Source organism: Dipodomys merriami, unplaced genomic scaffold (assembly GCF_024711535.1).
Source record: "Dipodomys merriami isolate MVZ:Mamm:240054 unplaced genomic scaffold, mDipMer1.0.p SCAF_355, whole genome shotgun sequence".
NCBI classification, from domain to species: Eukaryota; Metazoa; Chordata; class Mammalia; order Rodentia; family Heteromyidae; genus Dipodomys; species Dipodomys merriami.
In genome coordinates this window covers 587,080-609,556 of record NW_027205104.1, presented here as the reverse complement: position 1 = coordinate 609,556, position 22,477 = coordinate 587,080, and the positions used below count along the sequence as shown (strand labels likewise).

Here is a 22,477-nt window from a genome sequence, read left to right as displayed (position 1 = left end):
CAGGATTTGGCATTGTGCTTTGTCTGGTTCTACCCCTGGGAGGCTCCATGGGTTTCTGTTCTTTCAGTTCTGGAGGCCATGCTGAACGGGTCGCCAGGCACATTTTAATGCCACTCCAAGGAGCTGGTGAGTAAGAAGCTAGCTTGTGGGCCAGGGCCAGGCATAGTTAATCTTATATGGGGTTTAATCTTAATGGAGTTGCACAGGCTGTTCTTTCCTGACCTGGAACTAATGTGACAGAAAGGGGAAAAAAATCAGTTCTACCAATGTGTTTCAAATAGTTTGGAAGCCTGGTTCACAAAACTAAACCAGGGGAGGATCACGGAAAGGTGGTACCTCTCCATGACAGAGTCAAATCATAAAGCTGCAAACACATTCAAAAGTGGCTTTTCTATTTCTACTGAGCGTTTCTAATCACTTGGTCTTTCCATTCAAACCAAACACGAAGGCTGTGAACGTAGTCCTTTACTTGGAAAGTTATGACTGGAATAAATGTTTAAAGTAGAGATTTGTGGGTAGACTCAGGGTGGAGAACGGTCCTTTCACGGGTGTGTATAGAGTAAATGCTGGATTTACAGACTGTGCAGAAGCCAGGCAAACACTCATGAACATTTGATCCAACTCAGTAAAAATGGAACCTTGAGCAAAAATAATGCTGTGAAAATTTTAGAGTCAACACGTTTTAGCTGTGACATCTTGGGAAAGAAACTTTATCTCAGCTCTCTGTTTTGGGATAAAATCAGAAATGATAAGTAAGATGATGTAAGCATAAACGTTTCATAAACTGTTACATATAAGGTCATGTTTAGTGTTTTATTGATAGTAAAACGCTATGTTCCAACCATGGAATTAGAGTAATAGCTGGAAAGAAAGGATTCTTTGTAATCATTTACAGACTAATTAGGACTGTCTCCCTTCCTTTTTTTGTAACAATCAGAAAGACAGCGGAAACCAGGGATGAGGCCAAGGACATTGCTGGTGTCCTTTCAGTGCAGACGCTATTGCTTGAACTATTTCACAAGGCTGTGGGGGAAAGAATAGCTTTTCCTTTCCTTTTTTTTTTTTTTTAGGAGAAAACCAAAGTATTTTTGTTCAGTAGAGCAAATAATCCCAAAATGTTATTCTTTTCTGCCTTGTAGGAAATTAACAAACTCTGGGTGCATCCCAACAATCTTATTCTGGTAGCTCTTTAATTATAATTCATCACCTACCTACCAAACCTACCCTCATGAAGTTCTTAGAACTAGATTAAACAACGCCCTATTTCCCACATTAAGTAATGAGTTGGATATAACTTTTGACAGCCAATGGTTTCACATTTGCACAGCAGTCTTCATTTCACCTTATTGTAAATTACACTTTAACAGCGCCATATCCACACATGTCTAGTGGAGCCAAATAAACCCATTGACACAAAGTCTATCTGATAACCTAAGGCAAAGCTTATTTAATTCTGCTCAAATGGAATGTTAACTCTGCAAGTTCAGCTTTTCCATTTTCCCCTATCTTTCTACAGATTTTGTAGTTTCTTGAAATATGAAAGCTTTGAACTTGTGTAAGGTGATGCAGAGACAATCATTTGTTCCCTTTTGGTGGCCACACACTGGTCACACGGTCTGACTGTGCAGCAGTCCGTGAAGATGGAACTAGATAGAGCTCTCTTCTTTACTGTGTAAGAGACATCAGAAAATGTGTTTAAGTCATTGCTGTTTGTCTACCTTGTCTGAGATGAACAAAAATGCATATACTCATTGGGAAGGAAAATAGTTCTCTGAGACCCATAAAAGTAAGTATTTGTGATTCTACATTTACTTTGAGTCTATGAGTGAAGTTGGAAGGACTAAAGCTATAATTCCCTCTGCGGCTGTATCTCTGTAACAGTAACTCAGAAACTGGTTTGAATCTTGCATAGCAAATGTTTTCCCAATTGTTAAGATGTCAGCGTGCCCTCTAACCCTCCTATCTGAAATACAGTATGTCAGGCAGTAACTATTTATAGAAATAAGCTCTTTATTTTATTTATTTATTTATTTTGTTGGTCATGGGGCTTGAACCCTGGGCCTGGGCACTGTCCCTCAGCTTTTCAGCTCAAGGCAAGTGCTCTACCACTTGAGCCACAGCGCCACTTTTGGTTTTCTAGTGGTTAATTGGAGAAAAGAGTCTCACAGAGTTTCCTGCCCGGGTTGGCTTTGAACTGTGATCCTCAGATCTTGGCCTTCTGAATAGCTAGCATTACAGTTGTGAGCCACCGGTGCTTGGCAGAAATACAGTCTTTAAAAAAAATTGTTGTAAAGGTGCTGTAAAGACTTGGGGGAAAAAATCATATTAAGTGAAGGAAGCCAGACCCAAAGAAACATAGGTTCCATGGTTTTCCTCATTTGTAATAATTAGTATATATCTAGGATAGTCTTAGCAGAGATCACAATAGCTAAATAGCTGTGTACATATGAACATATAAAATGATGCAAATCGAAATGAACTCCAAGTTATGGGAACAAGAGGAAATAAGGTCTTTATAGATTCAATTGACTAAAATAAGATGTTTTAGATTGGGACACATCCAATATGACTAGTGTCCTTGCAGGAGTCAATTTATGCACAAAACCTGAGAGTACACAGAGGAAATAGCATGAGAAATGGGGAGAAGATGGTCACCTGTAAATCAAGGAGATAGACCTCCCCAGAAACCAGGCCTGCTCAAACCCTGTGCACAGCACTATGGAGACCAATTTCCTAAAACAAAACAAAACAAAACAAAAAAACCCTAAAGCACTCAGGATATAGTATTCTGCTGTGAAGCTCTAGCAAACTAATATGCCACCACTGGATATTATGAATAAGTTGAATCATGATGTTTCTACTATAAGTTCTGTTCTGATTATTTTGTAAAAGTAAACAAATTGGATAGCCCCACAGTTTACAGAAAATAAAAAAACCAAAGTTTGAATACTTTAACTGTTTTCTATTTAAGAATTATATATATATATATATATATATATATATAATAGAAAATACTAGTTCAAAAATCAGATCACATAATTATGGTTAATTTTTCAACAATTGAACCATATGAATAATTTGAATATAAAAAATAAAGAGCTCTATTCCCCTCTAAATTGTCAGTGGTAAACACCTAATAAAATTTCCATTGGATACATTGTATGGTATAGAGAGTAATTAATTAAAATTTTCAACTCCTGTTTTCATTAAAACCATCTGGAATTACACTTATATAATGCTCAAGTTCATGAAAAATAAATTTAATTATGATTCTTGAAAAATTTTGAAAGTAATTACATTTTATAGTCCTAGCCTAAATGTAATTTCTTAGAGCTTTATATAACTTTAAAAACCTGAGTTAATATCAAATTGTGCTATTTAATAACATTGAAATTAGCAGGTAATATCTCTCAGTTAGAGCAGAAAACCACAATAAATAAACGTAAGCTTTAATTTACATATTTTGTTTTTATAGTTGTTTTGGCAGTAATGTGATTTAAACCACAGAGCCTCATGCTTACTCAACCTGGTTGCTAGGTTGGCTCTCTACCACTTGAGCCACATCTCCAGCCTTGATTTTTGCTGGTTATTTTGAAGATGGAGTTTTTGCAGACTTTTGTTCCCAGGGTGGCCTTAAACCACCGTCTTCTACATCTCAGCCTCCTGAGTAGCTAGGATTACAGGCCTGGGTCACTCTTTAGATTTATATGCTGTGAAGTGGCTATGTGTTGGGCTCGTGTGAATAAAATATTTTATTTTATCTACTTAAGGAAGTTGTGGCTGTAGTAAAATGCTGTGTATATTCACACGCTTTGCTGCTAACATGCTTGTATATGACAGTTTCCCATCGCCTATCTCCCACTCTCCTGCAGCAGGAGCTATTACTGTGGTTCAAAGTTGCAGTTAGTTTGCATGGTTAGACTAGAAATTATAATAACAGAAAAGTACAAATATCTACTCAAGAAAAATGGTTTGTTTTCTTTTTTCAAGTAAAAAACAGCATTGTTTTCTGAAAGTAGTCAGTTTAATCTAGAATATGAGAGAATATATTGAAAGACAAAGCATGAGAGAATACAGCAAATTGTAGACATTTGATGAAAGTGAATTCATCTTGAATGGATCAAGAAAATGTGGTATATATACACAATGGAATTCTATGCCTCCATCAGAAAGAATGATATTGCCCCATTTGTTAGGAAATGGAAAAACTTGGAAAAAATTATATTAAGTGAAGTAAGCCAGGCCCAAAGAAACATAGGTCCCATGGTTTCCCTTATTTGCAATATCTAGTATATGTATGAGTCAAGCAGAAAAGGACAAATAATGTGATGTTAGGAAAATGAACCCTTAGATATGTATTTTAACGTTTTTTTTTCTTTCATGCATGTGTTTCTAAGGCATTTATAAGATTATTGCTTTGTTGCTTTGTATGTCCCTCCCCCACAGTATAACCCCTGCTTTCACTATATTTGATGTCAGTATAACTTGTGGAGGAAATGGGGAAAAACAAGTCGTTTAAGGATACAGGTAGACCTGTTGCAACAATGAGAAGTACAAGTTGTCATGTCGAAAATGAGCGTTACAACATCTGTGGGCGGGGGATTGGGGAGGGAGGGGGGAGGCTGGGAAGGGATGTGAAGGGTAAACAAAGGAGGAGGGTGCAATGCTTGATAAGAAATGTATGCATTATCCTGCCCATGTAATGGTAACCCCTCTGTACAATATGTTCACAAATAAAATAAAATAAAATAAAATAAAAAAAGAAAGTGAATTCAATTCATCTTGCCCATGTTTATAAAACCAAAATTTAAAAACAAGCCATTAAATGTGGTAATCTCTCTAAAATTCATCTAATTTTTTGGCCCAATTCATGACATAATTTAAGTGAAAAAAGGGATGCCAAAATATCTATATCCTTAAAGATATCAATGCAAAGTTACAATTAGACCTTTACTCTGTTGTACTGATAAATTTATTTTTTTTACGTTATTTGGGTTTTAAACTCATGGCTTGGCACTTGTTAGACAGTCACTTGAGCCACTCCTCCAGTCCTCTTTTTCCTTAACTTTGTTTATTTTAGAGATACGGTCTTGCTTTTGCCTGTGGCTAAAAGGGAACTCTATTGCATTGTTGATAGGAATGCAAGCTTGTTCAACCACTCTGGATAGCAATATGACGGTTCCTAAAAAATTAAACATAGAACTACCCTAAGACTCAGCAATTCCACTCCTAGGCATTTATCCAACAATAGAACACATACAAAGCCACACTCAAGCCATCAGCACAACCATGTCTACTGCAGCATAAGTCACCATAGCCAAGATTTGGAATCAGTCTGGAAGACCCTTAATTTGGCTGAATGGGCAATAAATAGGGTATATATAATACATATGTAATATATTATTTTATATATTATTTTACATGTTACTTATATATTATATTATTTATATGTTATTATATATTCTATTATGTATTATAACATGTTATATATACATTATACACACACACACACACACACACACACACACACACACACACACATACACACATATAGTGGAATTCTACTCACCCATCAGAAAGAATGACATTGTACCATTTGTAAGGAAATAGTAAGACTTGGGAAAAATTATATTGAAGGAAGTAAGTCACACTGAGAGAATCACAGGTTTCATGGTTTCCCTCACTGGTGGTAGCCAGAATGTGTTCATAATCTACAAGTAAATACACTAGATGGCAAGCAAAGGGTTACAAATGAATTCACTGGCATGCGATAGATTCTATGGAAAGCACAAATAGTATAATTCTTTAAGAAGTCTAAGCCAAAGCCCAACAAAATAGGTATCTGAAAATGAGAAACTTGCAAGAGGGGGAGCAGAGCCCAGGAGAGGGGCAGAAGAACAAAGCGGGGAGATGGGAGCATGCAGACAAGTTTATTGTATATATCGGAGAATTGAGAAATGTAAAGGAAGGGATAGGTGTTGGGGGGTGTAGATGTTGAGGTGGCAACCCCAATCAAGATAGATTGTATATATAAACTTTTTGGTTAAACTGTAAACTATTCAACAAATAACCTAAAGTTAAGATAAACAAGAGGAGGAGTGGGTAGGTGGGGGGTGGGGGGAGAGTGTTGGAGAGGAGAAGGAGCAACATTGATCAAGAGGCACTATATTCATAAACTGCCTTGGTGAATGGTAACTAAATACTTTTTGTTGTTGGTGGTCATGGGGCTTGAACTCTGGGCCTGTGTGCTGTCCCTGCACTCTTCAGCTCAAGGCCGGCGCTCTACTGCTTGAGCCACAGCTTCACTTCTGGTTTTATAGTGGTTTATTGGAGATAAGAGTCTCACAGACTTTCCTGCCTGGGCTGGCTTTGAACCATGATCCTCAGATCTCAGCCTCTTGAGTAGCTAGGATTACAGGCATGAGCCACTGGCACCTGACTTCTGCTGGCTTTTCTTATCAAGAGCTTATACCAGTATCAGAAGTTCACATTGCACACCGATGAGTGGAATAAAAGTTCAAAGAAATAATCTCAAGTAGGTACTGCCATCAGATTTTGGACATAGACAACAAGAACATAGAATAGAAAAAAGACAGTCTTAGGAATAATCAAGCTCAAAGTACACTATTTGCATATATGGAAATGCTATGATGAGACCCTCATCACTGTCTACAATTTAATATTCACCAATAATTATTTTTCTAAAAAAATAAGTCCACACAACAAGCAGCTTGCATTAATGATTTCACAGACAGGAAACAGTCACCGTAAGTTGAACTTTACATTGTTTATATTAAATATAAAATAAAGTATTTGCATGACAAACAATAACAATCTGTGAAGACTGGCAAATCATACTTGTCTGAGATCTCACTAGGGATTAAATTGTGTGCTCTGGTGTGCAGCTGTTGAGTGAAGAGTGCTAGTTATTTGAACAGCAAAACATCCTGAATATGCATACACAATCTTTTTTTCTTTGAGCCTACTTAAAGACTTTTGGACCTTTATAAAATTCCATGAAATAGCTTCTTAGGAATCATCAGCCCTTGACTGTCAGTGTGTTTCTTACAATAATCTTTTCTATTCTAATTTACCTGTATGCACTGCCCACCTGCTTATCAAGAACAGGAGCTCTGTGGCTATCAAAACCCTGAACATGAATTTGTTCCTGCGCTGACTTGTCTATCGTCCAGTGCCAGGCTGAGGAAGGCCTCTGTGGTCCCAGCTGTGCCCGTCCTCAGCGAATCTCCCTTCTGCAGTATGGGATGGCGTGCATTTGAACCAGTTGCATAGAAACAAAAAACAATGCCCCCCTCGCTTTAATCTTATTGAATCTTCATTTTTGCCAAAAGAATTCCAAGAAAGACCATAAAAACTCAAAGTTTAATCTAGTTTTCTATTGGGATAGTCACCAACATTGAGTACATAGCTCAATTAAAAAAGAAAAAAGAAAAGAAGCAGTGTATTAAAAACATGATTCAGACCTTGTCATGAAGAATCTGCATCTAAATACAAAGGTAGATACTTTCCACATCTCTCTATTATAACTGGGCAAACTGAGGCCAGGTATGTTAGGATAATCAGTGTTTCCCAAACCTCCAAGTGTATTATTACTCATCTGAAGATCTTGTTAAAAGGCAACTTCTGATTCAGTGGGTTTAGGATAGGGTCACTGAGTCTCCATTTCTGATGGACTCTGAGCCTATTGATGCACAGAGAAAACTTGGAGAATCAAGAGAACCATCTGCCCAGGGTCCTTGAGGCAGTAAGGCACTGAGGAAGAATGCGGCGCAGTCACGATCAGGCCTGGTTTCTGTATGCCAGACACTTCAACTACTTACTTCCCTTACCCAGAGACTGAGCAGCAGTCTAGACAGTAGAAATAATCACCCATCACCTTTTCTGTTGTTCTTTCCAGAAATAACAAATATTAAGTACCATGTGTACCAGACACCAAGGTAAACACTTGGGATACAAAATAAATTCCTCACTCAAAGGGTTTTCATGAATCCAGTTAGGTAAATGACTGGCCACAGACTTCCTCCTTACAGAAAGCCAACCATAACTCCACTAATACCCTAACTAATCCAAAAGTTTAGTTTTCATACACAGAAAAAAAAATAAAGCACCAGCACCAGTTTTCAAAAAATTACAGTATAATAACATACCAATAACACCAAAGGTAGTTAATTTAACTTAATCATTGGGATTGAAGAAGAATTTGAAGATCTCATAGGATCACTTGAAAAATTAATTACAGCACAGTAGATATGGATGGTGTAGGAGTTTGGGCCTGGTTTTAGAACTTACTAAAAAGCAATTTTTAAAAAGAAGATTCTGCCAGTTAGTTTCTGGTCATGAGATCTTCCTTTCCACTTTCTCTCCCTCCCTCCTTCCCTCCCATCTTTCTTTCTTTCTTTTTTTTTTTTTTTTTTGCCAGTCCTGGGCTTGAACTCTGGGCCTGGGGGAACGCTTCCTGAACAGCACAAGAGGAGGACGGACAGACCCAACAGACCCGACATACCCGACAGACCAAGGTACGGTGATGAGCTTCCTCACTAAGTATAACTCGGAGCTGGGTGTCTGCCCCTGCCTGCTGGCTGGGCTGGCTGGGCGGGCCCCGGCCCCTCCCGCCTCCGGGACCAGCCCGCGGCTGGCCAGTGCAGTGCAGTGTAGTGCGGCCAGCTATGGCAAGGCCCCAGGAGCAGACAACCAAAGCCTGACCCAGAGGCCACCCTAACCGCTCCTTCCTCCAAGTCCTCTTTACTTCTACTGTAAATGCTTTCCTTTCGGACTGACATATAATTTGTACATATGTGTGCGACGTAATATAGTATTTAATTCATATATATAGATATAGATATATATAGATATATACCATTTTGCATCTATATAACATAAAGATCAATGAATTCAGGGACATTATCTCAGCCCTTAGCTCACAGATCGAGCATTTCTTTATGGCCAGGGCATTCAAAAATGCTCTCTCCTAGCCATGTTTGAGACATACAATGATTACTGTTACTATCATCACCTTCCTATGCCCCAGACACCTAGACTGGTTGGCCCTGTCCAACGGAAACATTGCCCTTCTGGCCCTTCCAGTCCTCCCACCTCCTGGCTGTCCTCAGCCCAGCTAAGTACTACTCCACTCCCAATGTCTATGAGATGACTTACTTTCTCTATTTTCCTTGGATACACACAGCATCAAAACTGTAAGCTATTTGAGGACTGGGTTCTTCAGATCAATCTTGGCATCTTCTGTTCCCCTCAATGGGCTTATCATACATTAAATTACTCTGAGATGACCAAGTTAAAATGTGAAAGCGGAGTGCTCACCTGCAATCCCAGCAACTGGCGGTTGGGGATCTGAGGTAGGAGGACTTGGAGATTTAGCCTAGCCTGAGTTATGGTATCAAGAACCTGACCCCAAACAAAGAAAGAAACAAATTAAACAGATAAAGAGAAAAAAATTCAGAGACTTCTTTCTTTGACACACCTCTGACTGTGGCCGATCATCACGAATTCGGCCAAGCACAGAAGTTGAAGGTCCTCAGGCCTAGGCTCTTTGTTGCACCTTGTACAACCGAAGGCACATTACTTCCATTATCCATGCGCATTTATTCACCATTTCCCCCTGTGCAAGATGTGATAAATGAGATTTGCAAGGGCTGTATTTTATGTGTTGGAAGAAATTTTTTGACAGCTTGACAAAGTAGCCATCAGCACGCCGGGTGATGGAAGAACAAAATACATCTGACCTACTTGCATTTGATGAGTGAGCCTTCGAAAGGGTAAACAAAATGTTACTAGTAATTACATGACAGTACCAGCAGAGCACTAAAGGAGGAAGGAGCGGCCAGCCAGTCGGTCCTGCACTGGGAATCAAGGACAGACTTCTTGGTAAAGAGCCCAGCACTGGCTTCCCTTACCTCCCCTCCCTAGTAAGACATCAGCCTGGCAGGGTCTCAGGACTGCATTGAAGCATTTTGATTGCATTTCTAATATTGAAAAATGATGTCCTAGTAAAAATGTCTGTGTTGGAAGAAAAATTCCTGGAGGAATTATAATGCATTCTTAATAATCTGCTGTGATATAAACTCAAAGTTGCTCTACTATAACTGCCAACATTTTGTCATTTCAAAGAAGGTTTATGCAAGAGGCTCTCCTCCATGCTGGCTGTCCAAAAACCACCAAGAAATTCACACCCTCTGGCTAAAGTCATTAGCATGTAAAACACGCATTTTCAAATAGTTAAGAGTTGATTTGGGATAAAATGAGAATTAAGTCTGAAGCTTATCACTTTATTTCATTAGCAGATTTGTATTTGGCAGGTGTGAGCTAATTTACAATCCCAGAATCATTTTCATTTTGTACTACATTCCATCAGTGGTTAAAAAAAAGGTTGATAAGAACACATTCTCTAACAATCGCCACATATCCATGCTGGGCACCCAGAGTGAAAGTTTTTTAAAGGAATTCCATTGATTTCAAATATTTTTCACATTTGTCTATTATCTTTTCGTCCTTAACCTTTCCAAGGTACCACACCAATTATTATACCATGCAATATTTCATCAAAACTAATCTCTCTAGTAGGGAGATAAATTCTTATGTGATGAAGTATTTCTCAATAATAATTAATGTTGTCTTAGTGTGGTGGTGGAGTATTAAGACTTGAAAAAAAACACTATACAAAAATTAACCAAAGTTTCATTTTTTAACCAAAAATTGTTTTATGATATTTATGATATGAAGTTGAGTTTTAAATTTGACTATTTAGCTGATATTTTTTCAAAATAACTCATTGTAAGATTATGTCTTCTTTACAATTGAAATATCTAGAGGAAGTACAGGCTGCCTTCCTTCTTTCTTCTGTGTTTATGTAGGTGACCCCTGAGCAGAGCTGTGGAGTGAGACAGTCCCTGGTTAAGTCTTGCCTTGTCTAGGCCTGTTCCTGAGACCGCTTCCTTGTTTTCCCATCTCTAATGAGAATTCCAGCACTGTCTACCATACAGGGCTGGGGGCTAGGGAGACATTTCACAGAGGCAGAGACGGTGGGTGCTGTGCATACAGGTTTGGAGAATAAAGAAGAGGTTTATTGCTGGTAAAGGGGCTGGCCAGACCCCTTCCCACAAGAGGAGTGAGAAGCAGCACTGGCTGTTGTCTGAGGTGACCTATAAAACCTGCTATTGAAGCCAGCAGGGGCTACAAAGGGCTAGGAGGTGGAGACCCCAGTATAGACATGTGGACAGCCTACTTGGCTTTGGGCTTGAGATCACATCTTAGTATTTCAATTTTCTTAGTACAAACATTATATTGCAAATGGTTACTTATTCAAATCATGGTATCACCTCTCAAGTTGACCAGATACTTTTTCCACCTACAACGCATACAAGGAATATTCTCAGATTTTAGTAGTACCTGTCACGAGGATTTAGAGGTTCCTTTCCTGAAAAAGTACTGACTCTTCACTTGGGCCACAATATGGGCAAACACCTGTGGGTAACTAAACGCCTAGTACCTCTCCTTTTGTATCTGTCTCTTTTACTACCTGAATACCAGGCAAGATTTCTACTTGACTCTGTAAGTCGACATGTCAGTCACTTCAGGAGTATTCACCTAAAACTAGTAATTCTTCCATCTCAAGACTGAAGCCATCAAGATGTTAGAACACATACAAGGCCATATGCAAATACACAAGAAACTGGGCTGAAGTATGGTATACACAGGAGTGGGTTTCCAAGGTATAACATTTTTAAACAGTTAGCAGACAATTTAATAAAAGGGATATTGTCAAGAAGCTGTAATACCCCTTGTCTGAGGTGGGGGCTAAAGAGAGGGAACCGACAAATTGAGGAATGATAGACAGATACAACTATAGTAGTCAATGCAGGGAAGTAAAAATGGAATTGGGGAACTTGAGTAACTGGGTGTGGGTGGGACAGATGGAAGGCGCTGCAGGGTACTGATGGGAATCTGCGTGGTTGCCATAGCCCAGTGCCGCCGTCAAAACCCCCAGACACACATCCCACCAACCCCTGGGGCCAGTTCTCCTCAAACCTCACTACTAGCCCTCTCTAACCATGCATATAGCCCTTGGTGAGACCATCTGAAGTAGTTGCCCAATTTCACACCCTAATAGCTTCTTCGTTTACCCCGAAGCCCATCTGTTCAGTGCTACTTGATGCCCCTCTGCAGTGATAATTAAAGTCTGATGGTTCTGTCTGAGGCCTCTGTCCCTCCTCTCTTCCCTTTGGTCTGCTGGCTCTTTTCTAACAGGAATGTTGCAAGGGTAATACTCAGCACTATGTGTGTGTACTATGCGTGTAAATAGAAACGTTAAATAAAAGCCCTCTGTGCAACTAGCTGAAGAAAATAAAGAAAAATACTTAAAAGACTGACCAAGGTACTTTCAAGCTTTGCAGGGATGTCATAACTGACAGCATCCTCTTCCAGAGCAAGGACAGGGCACGGTTCTCTCACACAGTCACCCTGGATTCCAGGAACAGCAGAACCTTGCAGGCAAATTAACCCACGACCAGACTATAGGTGATTGATTACTCAGGATGGGGTCTGACAAGCAAAACAATCATCTCATGATGCCCCCTCAATGATAAAGATTTCTCCAGAGGCTTACAAAGCCAGACTCAGATAAAGACTGACCAGACCACAGCTAGACCAAACTCTTATCCCTTGGCCCAATTCTCTTCCTGCTGAAACCTGAAGTTTGTAACATTAGCCTAGAATAAGGATGCTTGTTCCCTTCCTGTCTCCCTATCCTAGCTACTCTGATAAAATTCCTTTCTTGATTTTCACTGTCACATTTTCCCTTGGCTTCAGGGGCAAACAGCTACAGCTGGGGTTTGCTGAGAGTGCTCAGGATCTGGCTGGGGTTTGCTGGGAGTGCTCAGCATCTGGCTGGGATTTACTGGGAGTGCTCAGCATCTGGCTGGGGTTTGCTGGGAGGAGTGCTCAGCATCTGGCTGGGGTTTGCTGAGAGTGCTCAGCATCTGGCTGGGGTTTGCTGGGAGGAGTGCTCAGCATCTGGATGGGGTTTGCTGGGAGGAGTGCTCAGCATCTGGATGGGGTTTGCTGGAAGGAGTGCTCAGCATCTGGATGGGGTTTGCTGGGAGGAGTGCTCAGCATCTGGATGGGGTTTGCTGGGAGGAGTGCTCAGCATCTGGATGGGGTTTGCTGGGAGGAGTGCTCAGCATCTGGATGGGGTTTGCTGGAAGGAGTGCTCAGCATCTGGCTGGGGTTTGCTGGGAGTGCTCAGCATCTGGCTGGGGTTTGCTGGGAGGAGTGCTCAGCGTCTGGCTGGGGTTTGCTGGGAGGAGTGCTCAGCGTCTGGCTGGGGTTTGCTGGGAGGAGTGCTCAGCATCTGGATGGGGTTTGCTGGGAGGAGTGCTCAGCATCTGGCTGGGGTTTGCTGGGAGTGCTCAGCATCTGGATGGGGTTTGCTGGGAGGAGTGCTCAGCATCTGGATGGGGTTTGCTGGGAGTGCTCAGCATCTGGATGGGGTTTGCTGGAAGGAGTGCTCAGCATCTGGATGGGGTTTGCTGGGAGGAGTGCTCAGCGTCTGGCTGGGGTTTGCTGGGAGGAGTGCTCAGCATCTGGCTGGGGTTTGCTGGGAGTGCTCAGCATCTGGATGGGGTTTGCTGGGAGGAGTGCTCAGCATCTGGATGGGGTTTGCTGGGAGGAGTGCTCAGCATCTGGATGGGGTTTGCTGGAAGGAGTGCTCAGCATCTGGCTGGGGTTTGCTGGGAGGAGTGCTCAGCATCTGGCTGGGGTTTGCTGGGAGGAGTGCTCAGCATCTGGATGGGGTTTGCTGGAAGGAGTGCTCAGCATCTGGATGGGGTTTGCTGGGAGGAGTGCTCAGCATCTGGCTGGGGTTTGCTGGGAGGAGTGCTCAGCATCTGGATGGGGTTTGCTGGGAGGAGTGCTCAGCGTCTGGCTGGGGTTTGCTGGGAGGAGTGCTCAGCGTCTGGCTGGGGTTTGCTGGGAGGAGTGCTCAGCATCTGGCTGGGGTTTGCTGGGAGGAGTGCTCAGCATCTGGCTGGGGTTTGCTGGGAGTGCTCAGCATCTGGCTGGGGTTTGCTGGGAGTGTTCAGCCTCTGGCTGGGGTTTGCTGGGAGGAGTGCTCAGCATCTGGGTTTCTCTGGCCTAGGATCCCCATTTCCACTGCTTTGGCTTCCTATGTGAGCCAGATGAGCTGGCACTCTTCAGCGCCTTCCACACACAACCAGCCTGAGTCAAATACCCTGGGACATGCAAGAAATCGAGTTTACTTATACTACTTTTCTTTCTCTAAGGTAGACACTTTCAGATATTTCCCCTAAATGGGCTGAGTTGCAGGTTATTAATACATAGTCCGGTAGATATGAAACTGCTTAGACAGCCATGGACTGATGTGTCTTTCTTGCTTTCCTTACCTGGCTTCCTACCTGGCACCAGTGATCCACAGGAATCTAGGACCCACCGTTGGAAGACCTTTGGTCTGAGGTAGTTTCTTCAAAGAAGATGTGTGAGGATTAAATATTGGTGGACCATTTTGGAAATTAGGTATATGACCTAGAGAGATGAATTACTAAAAACTTGCCTAACGACTTGCTAAGGTGGCACCCCAAAGTCTATGAGCCTGGAAAATCTCCCTGCGGGGTAAGCAGGAACTTGAGGAAGGGCAAAGGAAAATGAAGTATAATTGTGCCTCAAGTGAGAATGGAGCAAGATGAGGAGCCCCCCAGGCAGTGTGTGGAAAGACTGTACAACCCATGAGGAAGCCCAGGCAGACGGGGCATCACGGAGGCCTCTGGGGCTCACCTGCCCACTGGACCTCCCATGATGCACAACCACCAGTAAAAGCTCTCTTTCACTCTGCTTTTCTCTGAGTCCATTCTTTGAGCTTGGCTGGGCACACGTGCTTCTCAAATGATATATACTAGAATTTCTGTATCTCTACCCCCTGCCGATTGAATCAGAATTCCTGGCTGTAGAATACACAAAAAGAATTTCCTCTTCTTATAATGTAAGAAATTTTTGTCCAAAGCAGCTTACTTTGTGAGGTAATTCGTCTGCACACTCGGGTTTGTGAGTCGTGGCTCTAAGAACAACACACTATTGTTTTTACTAAAAGGAGCATAATCACATAAGCATCCATTCCAAATCATCCTATTCAAGGAAACATAAGATAGTGAAAGAAGTAACAACGTGATTTCTCTGTATGCTTTTAACTAACACATTAGTTTTATGAGCTATATACACAGAAATTGTGATCAATGATTTAGTATTTTTACAATTTTAAGTAATTTAGTGAACATTTATCTCTTCTTTTCTAGGGATTTAGGGTTGAAATGGCAGTTAGTTGGAAAAAGAAAAATCCTTTCAGAGAGATTAAATACATCCTATAATTGGAAGTAAAGAACAAAAATAGAATGTAATAAGAGGTACTGCTGTCTGGTAGCTGATATTAATCTAAACAATGGCTAGCTATTATAAAAAGAAGCAAAAATAAGACTCTCCTTTTTTCCTCTCCTCTCTCTGTCTCTGTTTCTGTCTGTTTCTCTCTCTCTCTCTCTCTCTCTCTCTCTCTCTCTCTCTCTCTCTCTCTCTCTCTCTCTCTCTCTCTCTCTCTCTCTCTCTCTCTCTCTCTCCTAATTAAAATACCCTAAATTCCATTTAGAGGGTAGGGTACTTCAAAAGATAAAACACCACTCCCAACAACCAAAACCAAGATACAAGGCCTCTGAAAAGGAAGTTAACCTTTCCAATGTGAAGAAAGATTATGGAATGACTCTACTTTCAGTTGAACCTGAGTTAAATCTTAAAGTTGACCTGGGATAGCCAATCTCTCTTATATAATCTACAAGTTCATTTCAGTGAGAGCATTCAGGGTGTCAGGGTGAGCGTTCCCAGGGCTGGAGCTGTGCTAGGAAAAATGTGCTAGATAGCACACCTGCTTCCCACCCCCGCAACACACACACATACACACACTAGCTAGTGGTGTCACAACCAGCCCCAGAGCACATACCAGAGAGTGACTAGTCACCAGAAGGGGGGCATGAGAAGCAGAGCACTCACAAGTGAGATGCAACAGAAAAGCTTAGAAAACAGAGCTTAACTCAGCCCTTCACAGAGCACATGGGACAACGCCGCGCCATTCAACACACTGCGAACACTTTCAAGAAATGACTCATTCCACTGTTTGGGGTCAAGTATTCACATACTTCAATTTAAAATATAAACAGACTATTAGGCTTTTAGTAAAGTATTTTTAGAGTCCAGAGAGAGGACATATTTTTAACTAAACACAGTGTGATCTTGAGATTAAGTCAACCGAAAAGTATCAATAATCCAAAATTTATGAATCATAACAGACAATTCTGGAGAAGAGTAAAGGCCACATCATAATAAAATAAAGTCTATACTTAACATTTTTCAGATAAATATCCATGGCAACATAGTTGAATAAGATACAGTAGAAAATGCATTCTAAGGTTGTCAAGGTGCACACAGGAGGATTCCTCTAGTATTATTAATGCTGAAGGAGTAAATAAAGATTCAATTCATAAAGATTCATATTCATGAATTTTTGAAAGGAATTTTTAAAAAGAATTTTGGAAACCATATTATAGAGCTAGTTTATTGATCCACAAATATAATCAAGTGACCTGTTCAATAATTATCTTAAAACTGTATGTATATATTTTAATTATATTTTAGTACCATGTTCAATTTCCAACCATATCCTATTGAAATAAAACATGTAAGATAATGGCTGTCCCATCAATAAGCAGTGTGTATAACTGTTCAGGGTGGGATGTTCACATTTTATATAACCATGTCTTACTAAACATTTATTTGCAATAAAGAAACTTTAAAAAAACTTTAACACTGCAGTTTGGAGATTTATTAATGTTGTCACATGTAGATCCTGCTCATTTGCTTTAACTAAGGAATTATCAGGCTTGTCATAATCTATTAAGAAACACTAGTTATCTCTTGATAGTTCTGCTTAAGAAAAGCTGTTTTGTTTCTATAATCAGAGAGATAGATAGATAAGTAGATAGATAGATGACAGACAGATAGATGATAGATAATATAGACAGAGAGAGAGAGAGAGAGAGAGAGAGAGAGAGAGAGAGAGATGTTACAGAAAGTGCATCTCTTGGATTTTTACTAACTAACTACTAAATCTATGGTGGATGAATGGTGTCAGCATCTATAAAAACACTAATTGTCCAGCACTTCATATTGTCAGAATGTAAGGTATAGCTCATCAAGGTATGATACATCCTGATATCTTTTCTTTTTATTCACTCATTTACACTGGAGAAGCTCAGCCATTCTTTTGGGAAGGTATCTGTCCTCTCTGGGCTCCTATAGGAATAGGATAATATCTTGAAAGCTCATTCCATACTCCTCATGTGTCTATTTTATTTCACAAGTTCTCTCTTGGGCAATGCCCAGTTCCTATTCTAACTATCCATTGAGGTTGTTAATTTCATTCCAACACTTATTATGTTTTCTTTAATAGCTACTTTTTTCTATTATGTCTATTTTCTTTTTTAGGATTCAGATGTTTTCTTTGTACATATTAAATCAACAAAGCATACTTTATTTTGTATTCTGTCTCAGAATTTTTTTTAAATCTTCTCATATTTTGGGAGATTTTAACCCTTTAGCTTATAATGCATGTTTATTTCTACTTGTAGCATAGAAAATAAATTTCTCTCTCCTCTTCATAATTTGTAACTGGAACCCTGGGACAGCTGCAGATTAAGGTACATATCTCATGTACATATATGGGAGCTACCAGGGGAGATGGCCTAGAATTCAGGCTCACAGGTTACCTTTGGTTCAATACAAGGGAAGGGTGTCTAGAAGCTACTTACTTACGAGGAGGTGACTGCAAAGAGCTCAGGAATGTCACTGACCAAGGGGTGGTGATGAGTATCCAGGGATTCAGACCTGAAACCTCTCAGGTTTTTTTCCACCTCTCTGGAAGGAAATGTCCACTCTCTTTTGAGTTTCCTTCGTGACTGTGTCTCAATCAGCTTTAATGAAGCTCCTCATGCAAAAGAGGCAAACTTTGCAGTGGCATCTCTCTCCTACACACTGAGGCGGGTATCCTCTGCACTGAGTTCAGGGTCTGAGTGGGATTTGTTCTTCCTCGGGAGCATCAATTCCACACCCTGGCATATGTCTGCAAGACTGATTTAAACATACCCATGCCATCAGTCTCAGGCTAGCATCACCTTCCCTGCTAGAACACACTCATTTATTTTCATCTCCTTTATCCCATTTTTTGATATTTTTTCCTATTTCTCAGATATTTTCTCCAGTCATTTGGTTACCACTGCATGTGAAGTACAGGCTTGCCTCTCTACTGCTACCCCAAGGATACCAGAACACCAGTCCCTGATGCCTCACTTGCCCTGGAAAATTATCCTTCTTTTTCTGTAAGCTTATCTATAAATTTCTAAATCTATTTGATTTTATTTAGTAATTTTAGCAGGAAGGAATGCTTATTATTTTAGTTTATACGTTGTTGCTCCTAGGCCTCAATGACACTGAGCAGTGTATGTCTTGTCCTACTCTGTGAGGAAGATCTAAACTGTCTTGGAAAGTTGGCTAGTGGCTATTTTCTCACACAGAGACAAAATGAATCCTATTGAACCTTTGAATCTTTACACCTGAGAATACAAGACTAAGGAAAAGCCAAGAAGATTGTCAAAGGAACAAAAGATGACCATCTGGTGTGATTTAAATGTGTGTGTCCCATCCAATAATCATGCTGAAACTTATTGCCAAGGTAACAGAATGAAAAGGAGGAGCCTTCAGAGGTCTTATAAAAGATGAACTCATGAGTCATGAGGGTAAGTCGAGTAAGAGAATAGTATACCTTCAATGTCTAAAAGAACAGAATATATCCTCCTGGAAACACGGGTCTTTGGTGTAAGGATTCTTTGAGGAACACTGAATGCAGCATCTGGCCCTTTTGCCATCCCAGCCCTTCTGTGTGGCAGAGGGCGGACCCTGTGGGCACGAATAAGCTCCATCTCAGACGCAGAACACAGGCTCTCCTCCAACTCTCCACTCTTGCCCCACCAGTGAGGGGATCCTGTGGACCGCTGAGGAATGTATTTCTGTCCTCCTTCAATTCCAACTTTCAGGTATTTTTTTGGTAAGAACAAACCAAGGAAAAGCACTTGGAATGGGCAGCAGCACAGAGAGAAGAAAGACTGAATTCACACAAGAGACCACACTGATAATGCGCGCTGGGGCCTGAGGCCGACGCATGCCTGAAGAACGTCCTTAACCACCATTCTACTTTCTCGACACTCCTCGCATCGTGAAAAACACAGTCAAACAAAATACATCTTAAGAATTAGAAGAAAGGTGACACGTGAGGACACCTATAACCTTAATTACATAATCAACTTATCATGTGTCCATATGCCTCCAGCTCCTGAGAAGAGAAAAAAAAACAAACCCTGTGGATGGTTATTAAGGTCCTGATGGCTTCTCTACCCACCCTCTGTTCAATGTTAGTACGAAAACTGATTCATCGAAGCCATGAGGACATGGACTGTTCTCACAGTTTACATCCGAGTAGTCTCCTTGGACAGGTCTCTCTGCAGAGACTTGAAGCTTCTAAGTTTGAAGCTTTGCGTGAGCCACGTGTGGACACAGGGAGCCTGTCTCCGCGGAGGGAGACTTCATTAAGCAAAGGAGACACAGGAGCGACCGCACACCACACGGGCCATTGCACTTACCGGGCCTTGCGGCTGCTGGGGAGTAACTCCGGCTGTCTGTGTCCAGAATGACGGCCAGCCCCACGGAGTGCGCAGGCAGGACGCAGCCACTGAGGTCCACGCGTGTCAAGCTCTTGGGCTCCCTGTCCGGGCCCGCACAGGGGTTGCCAGGTGCATGCCCTCCAGTTGCATTCGTGCCCTGCCCTTTTCCCCATGGTCTCTGCACAACGTGGACGAGGCTCTGCTGTTCCAGGTCACAGCTCTGTTTGGGAACAAGGTAGAGATGTGTAAGAACACACACATTCAGAGCCCAACAGAGGAGCGGCTCCTCGGGCCTGCGTGGTGAAAAATATATTAAAGTCTGTTCGTGCGCAATCCCTGCATGTGGTAGAAGAATTGAACGGCAACAGTCATGTGGCATTGATGAACTTGGACACACCTGTCCCCGGAGCCACAGCACTTGCATGTGGCACATGCTAGACCAGCTTGGGGACAGAAGCGGAAATGTGGTGTCGGTGATACATGGAGACAGAGAACTATGGCAATATTCAAAGAGACATAAAATCTAGGAGAAAATAATGCTATAGGATACCTTGAAAGCACAGTTCAAATAATATCCATCTGGTTGTTTTTGTTTTTTTGTTTGTTTGCTTATTTGAGGGTTTTTTTTTGCAGCATTGGGATTTGAACTTGGGATGTTGAAATTGCTGGGCAGATACTCTTGACACTTGTGCCCACTGCCAGTCCTTATTGTGTTATGTCTTTGGGGAGTGGGGTCTCACACTTGCCCAGGCCAACGTGGACCATGTAGTTGAAATGAGTCACGTACCACCTGGCCTACCTATTGGTTGGCATCAAGTTTCGCTACAATTTTGTCTGGGCTATCCCCAAACTATGAGCCTCCCAATTTCTGCCTGTTATGTAGGTGAGATAATGGGCATGAGCCCCTAGGTCCAGTCTGCGCATAACTTTCTTTTAAAACTGATTTACCTGTCTTTTTTTCTGTAGTTATTGTGGTCAGAGTATAACATGTGTTTTTTTTTTTTAATCCTATGGCAAAACCTGTTGGTACAATTAATACACACTTAAAAAAATGAATGACAGAAAAATTAAGCAGGATCTACTTGGGGCTAGAGGTGAGAGGGAAGGGGAATGGCTAATAAGGGTTAATAGGGGCCAATAAGGTTGAAGTGGCTTATTTGCACGTGTGCAAATAGAATAATGAAACTGATTGAAACTTTTAAGGGGGAGTTGGTAGGACCAAGTGACGGGGTGAATTTGATTAGGATGCATTGATGCAGGTGTGGATATGTCAGAATAAACTTTCCTTGTATAGTAATTGATATATGCTAGCAACAGAGAATGCTGATTTACTTAGGAAGTGATGACCTTATAATTACCGAATTTAAACACTAGCAGTCATGTCTGGATCATAAAAGTGCAGAAAGTTAGTTATTATCAATTACAGGGAATTCAAACCGCAGAACTAGAAGTGGCAGTGTGTGTAGCAACCTGCACCCTCCTGCAGTGTCACTAGCAAGTACAGAGGTGCCAACAGGGGTGTGAGCAGAGGGTGTGTCTGTGCCATCCCAGGATCATTATTAAAATCAGCAAATATGTACAAGAAATGCTTTGTTTCTCTACCTTGATACATATGAACAGAAGCCTCTAAAATTGAGGTGAATACAAGTAAAAATCAGATATTTGCTGGGACACAAATGAGAATACCTACATCAAGTCCTACTTAAGTTCAGAAGAGCAACCAGAGCCCAGAGCCAGTAGCTCATGCCTGTAATCCTAGCTACTTAAGAAGCTGAGATCTGAGCATTACAGTTTGAAGCCAGCACAGGCAGGAAAGTTTGTGAGACACTTCTCTCCAATTAACTACCAAAAAGCTAGATGTGGAGCTGTTCCAAAAGTGATAGAGTACTAGCCTTGTGTGAAAAAACTCAGGGACAGTGCCTAGGCCATGAGTTCAAGCTCCAGGAACAGCTATTAGTAAAAAGCAGTTAACATCTCTGAGACACCAGGGACCTGGCTTTCCAGTGTACCACAGGATTCATGTGCAAACGATCCACATGTCTCACAAAGCACTCTGAGCCTAGCAGATATAGAAAATACAGCTATGAACTGAAAAGGCAAACGACTAAAGGGAAACAAGTGGATGGACAAAGGAATGAAAGGATGGATGAGCAAACGAACCAGTGAGTGAAATCAAACAGTTCTGAGCTCGTCTCTAATGTGCTTCCTGGGCAGCCAGAAAATATGGAAGGAAACAATATGGAAAGAACCACCTAGAAGAAATGAAGTAGACTCAAAACCCATACACTTAAATAGCTTCTGTACGATTTGAGGGAAATTATATATCCTCCCTAACTGTTAGCTTTCATCACTGACAAATAGCAATCAGCATCAAAAACTGGTCTGCAGATTTAGGGAAATGTGAAACTTGGTCCACAATGATAAATCTACACACAGTGGAATCACCATCATAATGGATTCTGCACTTAATATATATAATAGCATAAATTAATTATATAAAGGAGTTGTGCTGCGTATTTATCTCATGATCAATATTACTCTTCAGTCCCTTATCTAGTGTATCAATGAAGTCCCAGAACTCTACTTGCTTCACCCACATGATCCTGTTGGAACCAAAATAGGCAGAAGCCATGAATATGAATTTTGATAACATCTCAGTTTTCTGTCATCTAAAAACT

At 41.1% G+C, this 22,477-nt stretch overlaps 1 protein-coding gene across 1 annotated transcript in view; it reads right to left on the bottom strand.

The window, feature by feature from the left end:
- LOC138804086 (E3 ubiquitin-protein ligase parkin-like) overlaps window positions 1-22,477 on the bottom strand; it is an 849,159-nt gene that overhangs the window by 485,553 nt on the left and 341,129 nt on the right. Inside the window, exon 3 of the mRNA XM_069988358.1 lies at window positions 19,779-20,019. Coding sequence (XP_069844459.1) covers window positions 19,779-20,019 — 241 coding nt within the window. The remainder of the gene's footprint in view (window positions 1-19,778; window positions 20,020-22,477) is intronic.